This window comes from Phaseolus vulgaris, chromosome 1 (genome assembly GCF_051622355.1).
Source record: "Phaseolus vulgaris cultivar YP4 chromosome 1, ASM5162235v1, whole genome shotgun sequence".
NCBI classification, from domain to species: Eukaryota; Viridiplantae; Streptophyta; class Magnoliopsida; order Fabales; family Fabaceae; genus Phaseolus; species Phaseolus vulgaris.
The window spans coordinates 2,343,063-2,355,358 of record NC_143498.1 but is presented as its reverse complement, the minus strand read 5'-3'; the positions used below and the strand labels follow the sequence as shown (position 1 = coordinate 2,355,358).

The window sequence follows — 12,296 nt, the reverse complement described above, 5'->3', positions numbered from 1 at the left end:
GTTATATAAATTGAAAATATATATAATCTTTAAGATGTAAGACATAAAGATATATATCTATATATTATATAATTATGAATTATATAAATTAATAATAAAGATTTATGTTCAACAGTATATTTTAATTTTTTAAGTAAAAAGATATTTCTCATGTTTAGTTCAAAAAAATGTTTTCCTTATTTTTTTTAATCATAATAAAAATTTATTCAATAATTTTGAATTTTTAAAAAATTAATTTATTTTTTATTTTTAAAATTGTGTTAAAAATGTGTTATTGAAGTGGACACTTCATCATCTACAAGTATTGTGTCTGATACGTGTGTTCGACACTGACACATTATCTAAGAAACGTGTCCGAGTCTCATATATGTTAAGTTTTATAGATGTTGATTGCATATAATTAATTAAATCATAAGATTTAGGTTTGTGAATGAATGAAATTATGATTTGTGATAATTAAGGAAAGTTATAATATGCACGTTGAAGCATGAATAGAATAGATGTGGGAGATAGAATAATAATGTATGAAGGTTTTTTGTGTTATTAAAGGTGAGAGAAAAGAAGAGAGATGATTCGCGTTGGCGTGAGGAGGTTGCAGGAGTTGCAGAGGTGCACATTGGTTGGTCTCTCCTTGCGTTGATGATTAGGTAAGAGTCCCAGTCCCAGGTGTTGGTGCTCAGTGTACGGAGCACTGAAATAACCGTTTTCCCAACGCAGAGAACATAACATAACATAACAACGTAACCCTCTTTGGACTCATCACACTATCCATATTCCATATATATTACAAACACAACAAACCAATTCCAAAACCAACGTTCCTTCTCCTTCCTTCAATCGCATCGCCTCCACATTCACATTCCGATGACCACCGGAGGAGGAGGAGGAGGAGGCGGCTCCGCCGTCGGAGTCCAGATCCACCACCAGACCCGAATGGCGCTCCCCGATTTCCTCCAGAGCGTCAATCTCAAGTACGTCAAATTAGGTTACCACTATTTGATCTCCAACCTCTTAACGCTTTTTCTAGTTCCTTTGATCCTCGTCACGCTAATCCAGGTCTCCCAAACCACCGACCTCCACCACCTCTGGCTCCACCTCCAGTACAACCTCCTCACCATCCTCACCTGCTCCGCCGTCCTCGTTTTTGGCCTCACGCTTTACGCCGTCACGCGCCCACGCGCCGTCTACCTCCTGGACTCCGCCTGCTTCCGCCCCGCCGAGCACCTCAAAGCCCCCTTCCGGAGTTTCATGGACCATTCCCGCCTCACGGGAGACTTCGAGGAGTCGTCCCTGGATTTCCAGCGCAAGATCCTGGAACGGTCTGGTCTCGGGGAGGAGACCTACGTCCCCGAGGCCATGCACTCTATTCCGCCGCAGCCGTCGATGGCTGCGGCCAGAGCGGAGGCGGAACAAGTCATGTTTGGTGCCTTGGATAATCTCTTCCACAACACTAGCCTTAAGCCTAAGGATATTGGTATTCTTATTGTGAATTGTAGCTTGTTTAACCCTACGCCCTCGCTCTCTGCCATGATTGTTAATAAGTACAAATTGAGAGGGAACATTAGGAGCTTTAATTTGGGAGGGATGGGGTGCAGTGCTGGGGTTATTGCGGTCGATCTTGCCAAGGACCTTTTGCAGGTTCATAGGAATACTTATGCCGTGGTTGTTAGCACTGAGAACATTACTCAGAATTGGTACTTTGGGAACAAGAAATCCATGCTCATTCCCAATTGCCTCTTCCGGGTCGGCTGTTCCGCGTTGCTGCTGTCGAACAAGCCGGCCGATCGGAGGCGGGCCAAGTACCGGCTTGTGCATGTTGTGAGGACTCATCGCGGTGCCGATGACAAGGCGTTCCGGTGCGTTTACCAGGAACAGGATGATGCTGGCAAGACTGGTGTTTCTTTGTCAAAGGATTTGATGGCGATTGCTGGTGGAGCATTGAAAACCAACATCACCACACTTGGTCCTTTGGTGCTACCAATCAGTGAACAGCTTCTGTTTTTCGTGACTTTGCTGATGAAGAAGTTGTTCAAGGCTGATGTGAAGCCTTACATACCGGATTTCAAGCTTGCTTTTGATCATTTTTGCATACATGCTGGAGGCAGGGCTGTGATTGATGAGCTGGAGAAGAACCTACAGCTGCGTTCTGAGCATGTGGAGGCTTCTAGGATGACCCTGCACCGGTTTGGGAACACTTCCTCTAGCTCCATTTGGTATGAATTGGCTTACATTGAAGCCAAAGGGAGGATGAAGAAGGGCAACAGGGTTTGGCAAATTGCATTTGGAAGTGGTTTCAAATGTAACAGTGCTGTTTGGCAGGCACTGGGAAATATTAAGCCTTCTCCTAATGGACCATGGGAAGACTGCATTGATAAGTATCCTGTGGAAATTGTCACATAGTTCAGTTCAGTTCAGTCACATACTCTGGTTGTTACAATTGAATTCAGGGTACCCTTCATTACTTTCCAGATCCACTCTCTATCTATGTTGTAGATTTCATAGTGTGTTTCACTGCCTCTTTTGTGTTTGATGATTATGGATTTCCATTTGGTCAAATTCATGTATCTGGAGTAATTATGCCATGGGGAATACCTGATTTTTTTTATTCCTGTTGGTGCTCTTTTCACACACACACATATATTTAATTTCTTAGCCTTCAAACATCGTGTTTCTCGCTGGGTATAATCTGCATTGCAGCGAAATCTTCTGAAAGAAGCTCATACCTGGTTTCTTGAAGGGTTTTCCCATCCTGAAAATGTGCAGCAATTCTGGTAATTTCTTGCTCATTTCCTTAGAATTTTCTGGCCTTACTCGTTATTGCACTTTCCCATACAATTTGCTGGAACATTTTGGCCAAATCAATTATGTTTGCCACTCCAAAGATTGAAGTGCTTAAATATCTTATTTAAATCATAGTGGCAGTATAGTTCCATGTTAAACAAGTCTCCATTATATAAGAGTATTTCTTTTGTAAACTGAAAGAAATGCTTGATCATTGATCAATTTGTTTGATGAAGTAGATTAAAAAATTCAAAGTTGGTCTCTATCTATATAGTTTATTCAAACTTTTAATTAGTTTTTAGCACCCAAATGAAGCATCCACTGCCCCAAAAACTATAGAAACTAGCATTTGGCATACCAATGGAATATTGAGTGAAAAGCAGAGTCATTGGAAATGAGGATGAGATTTACGTTGAGATGTGACAAGGACGTGGTGATCCTCGTTTGAGGATACGTTGCAGAGACCTTGGTGCATGTCATTTAAAAGTAGTTACAACTCGCATTTCTAGTTATCCTCTGATTACGCGTTAAGCTACTGTGACTACATTTCACGTGAACTCTGTACCTGAAAGCAATGTAAACACACATCCCAATCACATTTAACAAAGACAAAAACTTAAATGTAACGTTTCTTTCTTTTTCGATCGTGTTGAGAGGGTTCTTTCTTTTTTCATCTTCGTACCTTCTTCCACCACCCCCATAACTTATTTATTTCTAAAAATACTCTTACGTGAAATAGTTAAATTTATGAAGTTTTCCTTATGAAGGTGAGTGGGATAAGTGCGTGAAGAGCTTGGTGTTATGAAGGTTAGTGGGATAAGTGCGTGAAGAACTTGGTGAAAGTCAGTGTGGTGGTTGCTTTCGTCATGAGTTTCAAGATAATTCGTTGTGGTTGGTTCATGATTGGTTAAAGATGCAAGTTTATGGTTTGTTTTTTGGTTAAAGATGCAAGTTTATGGTTTGTTTTTTGGTTTCTGATCTAGGTTCTAGTTTTATATTATATTCAGAATTGTGTAATTCGAATTGTTAAAAAAAAAAAACATTCTGAATGAGAGAATTTGGAAGTCATTTCCAAATTTAGAAACTGATGAATTTTGTAATATTGAATGTATTTTATATTTATTAAAAATTCGGAATTTCAGAATTCAAAAGCTTTTTCAAGATCTGAAATATTTTTTTAAATCCATAATGTGTTTGTTAAAAAATACTCAAAATTCAATTCAAGTTGGTTTAGAAATAAATATATATAATAGAAAGGAAATTTGAAATTAAATTATATAAAAAAATATTAAAATAATAATATTAAAAATTGTAATATAATTATATAAAAATTGGATTGTCGATGTATATTATCATATGCTCAAAGCTCAATTTTTTTCACTTGCCACAACCATGAATAGAAAAATATTGAAACATACTTCAAATTAATTTCTTTAAACATATTCTTTATTTTGGCTTTTATTGGTTTCTATTAAATTGTATCCATAACAAAAAAAAAAATCATAAGTATGTTCCTAATACTCATACGATGGTAAATGTTTACACAAAGATAAAAGTTGTACCTATATTATATATCTTCTTTTTATATTTTTCTATCATGTCATATTATCTACCACATATTTCTTTCTCTAACTCTTTGTTTGATAGAGAAAAAAAATATGCAGAAGAAAATTAGAGTGAAATAGACAAAACAACAAGTTGTTAAAATATTGATTGTTTATTAAAAGAAATGAAGTGTTTAATAAAATTAGTGAGATTCACACACAACAGTAGAAGTGAGGTTCAGAAGGTAAAAGCAAGAGTTAGGTGTAATAAAAGCCACATTTTTCCTATTTCTTTTCCTTCTCTTGCTATCTCTGTTCTACCAAAGAGAGTGTACCTTTCTTCTTATCTCTAGCATACCAAATTGTACGTGTAGAATAATAGCATGGGGTTGGTGGTCCATGCAACATTTTCCTTTCTTACTTTCTTACAACTTTCACTCCCCACAACCACCCAAAAAACACAACCCAAAAACACGTTTCACTGAAGGACATTTTTTTCTTACGTTTAATTTCCTCCTACTGCTAAAATGTACCAAATCTTAGGAGACCTTCCCTATCATTCACCAGAGATAACTTGAGACATACTAGTTATGATATGACACAAGAAACTAATGAAAAACTTCTCTTTTGTTTTTATATACATTACATGAAAATTCAAATAAATATTATTAAGAAGTCTAACTCAACTTTTTAAAAACCAACTTATAAAGTAACGTTTACATTTACTTATATATACTTTGAGATGTTTTTATCTCTAGTCGAAGTAAAATATCTGATAAATATCACAATTCACAATTTTTCTACTTATAACATGTCAGGTTTGAGCTTCAGTAGAATTGTAGCTAGACTAAAACCTGCAGCTCCAGTTTTAAAAACAATAATCAACTCCTTCAACTATAAATTCAACAGAAGTTGCTAATAAGTTGGCATTTATTATCATCAATAGCAACACAATTGCAAAGGGGCCATAAATAGTTATACTAATTTGGCTTACATTTTCCACAAACCAAAAGAAGATAATGAATTAATTAATAAGGAAGAACTACAGGGTGCATAGAGGAGGGACTAGTCTAAGGAGCCAATTCACACAAAAACCTCCAAGAACTTGCCAGTGGAGGATTCCCACTTTGAAGGGATGGAATCAGATGAATAATCCATGAACCACACTATAATGTCAAATACCTTACAACTTGAAACTCTGAAATCAACTTGTGAAGAAGGGGAAATGAAAACTGCTAGAGAAGAAACTTCATCTGAAAGACAATTGGATTTCTTCAATGGATCTTCCCTTTGTCTCAGGGACCCAAATGGTAACAAATCCTACAGTCAAGGCACATACTAATGCATATATGGTGAAGGTACCTGACAAGAACAAAGGTAGCTTCTGGTTAACATATGACAAAAATATTCACAGGAAAATATAGGCAAGGCAATGCATACAAACCTCCAGAACTCCAATCCAAGAGCATATTAGCTGTCAATGTAACAAGCCAAGAAAATAACCAGTTGGCAAGTGTTGCAACACTCCCTGCTAAGCCTTTGATGTTTATTGGAAGAATCTGTGATATGATATATTGAACAAATTAACTATGACAGTGACTTCAAATGCAACCAACAAAGCACACCACTGATTTCATTTCAACAATTTGTGTTACAAGCAAATGCAATCATGCAATTCTCCATTTCAGATGTATAATGTTGATCACAAGAAGAAATTGAATAGTCAAAACAGTTACATCCATACAAGATTTTTTTCAAAAAATGTTAGTTTATGGTCATGGAATCATAGTTGCAGCATATTCCTATACTTGGGAAATAAAAGCCTAAAATGTAAAACCACAAAAATGTACCTCAGACATTATAATCCATGGCATAGCTCCCATTCCCAGAGAGAATGCAATAACCATGGCCTGAAAGAATTGGAAGTTTAATAGTCAGATAACAAGCAGTCAAAAACATTATTTGAATAATGAATTGAGATGTATTCACATACCACAACTCCAACCACTGACAAGGTGCTCAATATCCCATACATGGAAGAAGTTTCTGATATACTAGCCTGGGAGAAAATTTCAGAAAAAAATACAAAGAACAAGTGGAAAATTGTTAGCAATGGTATAGGTAGATGCGTACATGCATTTAATAAAACAGTTCATGATGTGTAGCTAGCAACAAAATAAAAATATTATTACCTTTACATAGAATGAGATTGCAACAACCAAGAGACTAAAAGTCATTGCAGTTGCAGAGACCTGCATTGCAATGGAAGATTTGACCATTCTTATTCTAATCCTCCAACCAAATAGTCACAAAGTAAACATGATAGAAAAGTTCAGACTCACAATAAGGAGAAGCCGGCGACCGGATTTGTCTGCCAACCACAAAGTTAAACTGGTGGCAAGAACCTGGGAGACATTTAAATATTTATCAGGTAATGAATTGAGAATATTGGACAGAAAAAAGGATATTAAATATTTCATCTCAGCTGAACCTGAACAGCACCAACTCCCAATGTTGCTGCATCACTTGAACTAATTCCTGTTAATGTGTGTTGAAATGATGAGAATAAAGGATAATTTTATATATAATAGCATGAGAATATTCCAAGAAATAATCTGGAGAAACAAGTTTTTTGTCATAACCCCAACCCATACAATTTCATTATCATACAACTGTAGGCTTCATTAACTACTTTTCAGAAGTTTGAATTCTCTCCAACAATTCTAATTCATGGTTTTGGACAGAAATGAGTGTTATTGAAAGTTATACAAACATGAGATACAAACTCTGGCCAAAAGGTTTTGGACAGAAAATCAGAACTAATTCTTTCTATTTGGTGTTGATACAAAATGGACATTTGCGAAAGAAATAAGCAGATAAAAGAAAAATAGAGCAAATTATGTGCTTATTGCTTCTGCAAGTGTCCATAACACCAAAGAGAGAGAATTAGCTGATTTTTCCCACCACTCCTGGTATAGTACTTCAGAGTATTATAGGAAATCAGCATAGCATACCAGCATTTCGAAAGATGGTACTCGAATAAAAAAGAACACCATTAATTCCAGACATCTGTTGTAAAATAAGCAGTCCAATTCCAATCTACAAGATGAGTTAGTACAAAATGGTTAGATTCTAATGGTCAATGTTAATTTGATATACAACCGAACTCCATAAGGAAGATGAATTTTTTGAAATACCATTAAAGGAAGCCAATATCTTCTTTGTTTGAGATCTGCAAATCGAACTGTACTTCTTCTGCTGGAAGAAGCAACAGACCTCTGAATAGCATGACTCCAAATAAAATGTCAATTTTATGATACATTAAATGGTAATAAAAATATAGGAAATATGAGGGTCAGACATTGGAATAAAAATGATGAATTCTTATTACCTTAATTTCATTCACTTCAGCAGAAATATCACTATCAAAGCCTCGGAGTACTTGCAAGGAAGTTTCAAATTCTTCTGTCATTCCCATTTTTGCCTATATTCAGTAAAGCAACTTTCCTTTGAGAAACTATCAACACAAATTTGATGACTAAGGGAGGAAAAAAATGCATGAATTGAACTAAACTAATATTTAAAAGTGATTCGAGAGAACTGAACTAAATTGTATAGTGGTTTAAATGAACTGAATTGTATCATTGTTTGAGTGAAGTAAACAAAATCGAATTACTCTAAATTGTTTTTTAATTGCTTGAAATGTCTGAATTATTACCAATGGACATTCTATTTTAAAGTATATTTTCCCATCTCATAAGTTATAGTTCCAATTTAGTTCAAGTAGTTTTTTTTTTTATAAAGCTTCCATGTTAGGCATCACTATACAACTTGACATTTCAGCTATACTGACACCTCAGATAACAACAATCATCTGTCATCACTCGAAAAAAATATATAACAATACATTTTCTTAAACAGTTCAGTTTTTCATACAAATTAATTCAGTTCAGTATAAATTTGGTTCAATTCAAATATTTTTCAACAACCGTAACAATGACATTTAAGAATACTGATTTGCAAAGCTTACCAGCCATCTAGGAGATTCGGGAACGAAAAATAGGCCAGGTATCAACAGTGCACATGGTAAAATTCCTGCAAGAGTAAGAACATAGAGAAGCTTAGTTTGAATTTCCTACAGAACAAACAAGTCAGCAGTATGTAGTAAATTAGGCTTAAATAATATGTCTTTTCCCTTAATGGAAGGTCAACAGATGCAGTTCTTTATTCTTCAGTTGATCTGAAACAGTGAATGGCCTTTAAACCTTCCCAACACTCCAAGCTTAGAATAAATATAAGAGATGTTCCGATTGTGATATAGTCAAACCTGAGTTGAGTTCTCTTAGAATTTGGGTTTAAGATGTAATTCAACTTCACAAAACTGTCTTCTATGATGAGATTTACTCAAAATTTATTATAAGGACTACATTGATCATATCTCTAGTCAATTTGGGATCTCAAACACTCCCCTCACACACAGCATGGGCAAATGCATATGGCCCAGAACCAAAACCCACTCAAGCCTAGTAATAGACATCTAGAGCATAGAAAAATATGGGTTGGCACAATCATAGTTATAGGATACAATCTGAAACCAACTTAAAATTTGAGTTGAGGATCTAATTCAAGTTCACAAAATCTCCAAATTTAGTTTTTTTATTTGAGAACAAGAACCATAAATTCATTTGAAGGCAGAGGGTAATTTCCAACTCTGCCAAGTCTCAAGAGGGTATTACCTAAAATTGCAAGGAATCTCCATTCAACAAAAATCCCCAGCAGATATGCCAGCATAATTCCAATGGTTACAGCGAGCTATCCAGAAAAGAAACAATAAAGATCACTAATCTAAGAAACTTCAACTATCTAGCACTATATCACATCAACCAACCTGGTTAACTGAAACCAAACCACCCCTCAAGTTTGGAGGTGAAATCTCAGCTATATATACCGGCACCTGTGAATTTGAAGTTTGAACACCTCAATAATTGTGCATACATAACTTAATCCCACATTAGCATAATGAAAAACACTTTACAATTACCGTGTAAGATATTATCCCTACACCAAAACCCTCCAACAATCTTCCCATGTAAAGAAAAGAAGAATCCTGAAAAATGAAGAACATGTCAACAAGGCAAGCTCAAGCTGAAGCTCAAGACCAATTTATTTACTGAATAATTGGGTGTTTGGATTCACATTGAATCATCTACACTCACATTAAATACAACCAATGTGATTCTAGGTAAATAAAATATGACATCATCAAATGATTCAAGCTTACATTTGCAAAAGAGATAGCCAGCCAACCAATGATATTCGGAATGGATGCAATCATCAAAGACTGCAATTTCAGACAAGAAATTGAAATTAAAGGAAAAGCTCAAACTTTCACAGGAAAAAAGAGAAAAATAAGTAAAAGGGTACCCCTTTACGCCCTATATACTCCGCAATCTGACCACTAGCTATTGCTCCAACCATGGCACCGACATTGGACAAAGAACCAAACAAAGAAAACTGCCCAACAAACACAGTGAAGTTGTGAAACACAGAAAACAAGGAACCATAACCAAACAAATCAACACATGCTCATTCTCAAGTTCTCATTCATGCATACCTCAGAGAGTGAGAGGCCTAGATCACTGATGATAGCAGCTTGGGTAGGTGAGGTGTAACCAGCCTGTCAGAAAATGATCAAGATCATGTTTTGTGAGATACCCTTTTGCTTATGCCATTGATTTTGCAAGAAAAAAGAGATTCTTACAGTGAAACCAAACTGAATTGGACCCAAAGCAACGATCAGAACACAAGCAATGACTGAGATGGAGGAATCACGAATGGCCTGTGTGGAACCAAACAAACTGGATTGTCTCCCACTCATACGATACCAACTTCCTGTGTGAAGAAATGGCTTCTTCAGATCCCTTCCCTCTTCATTTTCCTCCCTCAAACTCATTTTTTTTCTCTCTTCTTTCTTTGTTTCTGCTGTTACTTCTTAATGTCAACACCCTCTTTCTTCAATCCAACACACATCTACATAAGAGGAAAAGTATGTATGACACGACACCACATCTTATGTTATAATCAAACACTCGTAACAGATAGATATTTCAGGAAACAAACACAATGTTTTCATGGCAGAAAAATACTATGTTTATGTTATTCAACGTGCTTTTCAAAAATGGTTTTAACTTTCTTCTTTTGTATTTTCAAAACTACTAATTTCTTTCTTTTTATTTAACATTTTCTATTTAAAATAACAAGAAAACATTTTAATTTTAAATTTATATAATTTGGCTTCCATTTACCAGATTCACTCGTAAATTTATAACTTTTAAAAGAAAAATCACAATAGAAAACATTATTAACATTTAAAAAAAATATTACCTCCTAAAATATTATTCATTGAAAATATTGCTAAGAATATATTATAGTATACTTTTCTAAACACATTTTTTATTGTTATTATTTGCTAAAATTTATTTAAATGCAAAGTTGTGTTAATCTCATGTTTTTTTAATGAGAAATATTCATCATTTTATATTTGTTTAATTGTATTTTTTTAAGTAAGTCTCCGTTGTTTCTTTTACTTTTCATTAAACATTAATTAATTAATAGAAAGTATCTTTAATATATGATAAAAAAATTGGAAAAAACATGTTAGAAAATTTGATAATATATAATATTACTTATTTTGTTATCGATCTTTTAATAGTTAAATCTCACTTCATTTATCAATGTTTATCCATTTTCTAGATAAATGGAGACACGTCATGTGCACACATATATATCCTCAATGGTTTCTAAGAAATAGTCAAATTGCATAACTTTTTTAGTACACTAACCTCAAATTAATGGTTAAAATATTCTTAAAATATATGTTAATTATTATTATTAATATGTAATTTTCAATATTATGTTTTTTACCCTTTTTTGACAATACACTTACTTAAGATACTTAAGAATTTTATCCTTCATAATAAATATCCCCATAAATAGGAAAATTGGTCATTAGATTTTATTGAGGTTTGCAATATTAATAAAAAGATGTTTTTAGTCCTTTTTATTCATTTAAAAAAAATTGATTTTAGTCTCTATATTTTCAATTTAATAAACTAGTTGTTACACTTTAATAAAAAGATATTAATATCTCTCTTCTAACTTTAAAGATGAAAAATATTACTTAATGCTAAATTTTGAGTTATTGATTTTAAATATTTTAATAAATGAATTGATTCATCAATTAAACTAAAAAGGGACTAAATTTTTTTAATCCTTGATAAAATGTTAAAGAAAATAAGACTAAATTAATTTTTTATTTAAATTGTTCTGTTTAATCACTGAAAGGTTAAAAAATCAATTTAACCATTAAAATCAAGTGAGTATTGCCCTTTTTCCTCTAATTAAAGGAAAATTCTAAATTGACAATCTCCATGAGAGTGTGTCTAATATGAATTGAAAAGAAAAAGAAAAATATGGATCCAACCATGAAAATTAAAGAAAAAATGTTTTTTAATGATACAAAATAAAAATAAGGGATAAAAGTGTAGTTTTAACTAAAGTAATTGTATTTAATATTTTGAGGATATAAAAAATTAATTAAAAACTTAAACACTCCTTCTATTTTTTATTGTTTGATCATTTTTTTTCTTATATGGTAATGGATATCATTTTCATTTATTTGGCCAAACATTTTAACTCAAAGTTTCAATTATGCTGAATATCTCCTTCACCTCTTCTTTCTTTTGAATTTGTCCATCTTAGGTGGCTTCTGGGAAAGAGACAAAGTTCTCATCAAACACAAAAGTTAAACAAACAAACATGTCCTTATCAGGGACTGGTTAATATGTGAGAATTTTTTTTATAAAAGTTTACAAAAAAAGACATAACAAATGCAATTTTATTTATTTCAAACATTAGTTAGTGACAATAAAATAAAACCCTACCTTATAATAATTGATGCATACTTTGTCT

At 33.6% G+C, this 12,296-nt stretch overlaps 2 protein-coding genes across 2 annotated transcripts; one reads left to right on the top strand and one right to left on the bottom strand.

Moving 5' to 3' along the window:
• Nucleotides 1-455: 455 nt before the first annotated feature.
• On the top strand, nt 456-2,605 carry KCS4 (3-ketoacyl-CoA synthase 4). The gene has a single exon (XM_068619532.2). The coding sequence runs from the start codon at nt 865-867 to the stop codon at nt 2,398-2,400; it is 1,536 nt and encodes a 511-aa protein (XP_068475633.1). The 5' UTR covers nt 456-864; the 3' UTR covers nt 2,401-2,605.
• Nucleotides 2,606-5,237: 2,632 nt separating this feature from the next.
• Nucleotides 5,238-10,521, bottom strand: LOC137816410 (sugar transporter ERD6-like 6). The gene is made up of 18 exons (XM_068619531.2): nt 10,087-10,521; nt 9,940-10,002; nt 9,750-9,839; nt 9,607-9,666; nt 9,367-9,432; nt 9,214-9,279; nt 9,062-9,137; nt 8,356-8,420; nt 7,717-7,809; nt 7,523-7,603; nt 7,340-7,424; nt 6,817-6,863; nt 6,668-6,730; nt 6,518-6,577; nt 6,319-6,384; nt 6,176-6,235; nt 5,770-5,884; nt 5,238-5,687 (listed from the first exon to the last, which is right to left on the bottom strand). Exons 1-18 carry the CDS (start codon nt 10,276-10,278, stop codon nt 5,575-5,577), a joined length of 1,461 nt encoding a protein of 486 aa, XP_068475632.2. The 5' UTR covers nt 10,279-10,521; the 3' UTR covers nt 5,238-5,574.
• Between the last annotated feature and the right edge of the window lie 1,775 nt (nt 10,522-12,296).

Excerpts from the sequence above, each read along its gene's own strand:
- LOC137816410 (XM_068619531.2), bottom strand. The coding sequence starts at position 10,278 with ATGAGTTTGAGGGAGGAAAATGAAGAGGGAAGGGATCTGAAGAAGCCA. Across the intron at positions 10,003-10,086 it reads CAATTCAGTTTGGTTTCACT|GCTGGTTACACCTCACCTAC; the intron begins GTAAGAATCTCT and ends ATTTTCTGACAG. Across the intron at positions 7,604-7,716 it reads CTGAAGTGAATGAAATTAAG|AGGTCTGTTGCTTCTTCCAG; the intron begins GTAATAAGAATT and ends CATGCTATTCAG.
- KCS4 (XM_068619532.2), top strand. The coding sequence starts at position 865 with ATGACCACCGGAGGAGGAGGAGGAGGAGGCGGCTCCGCCGTCGGAGTC.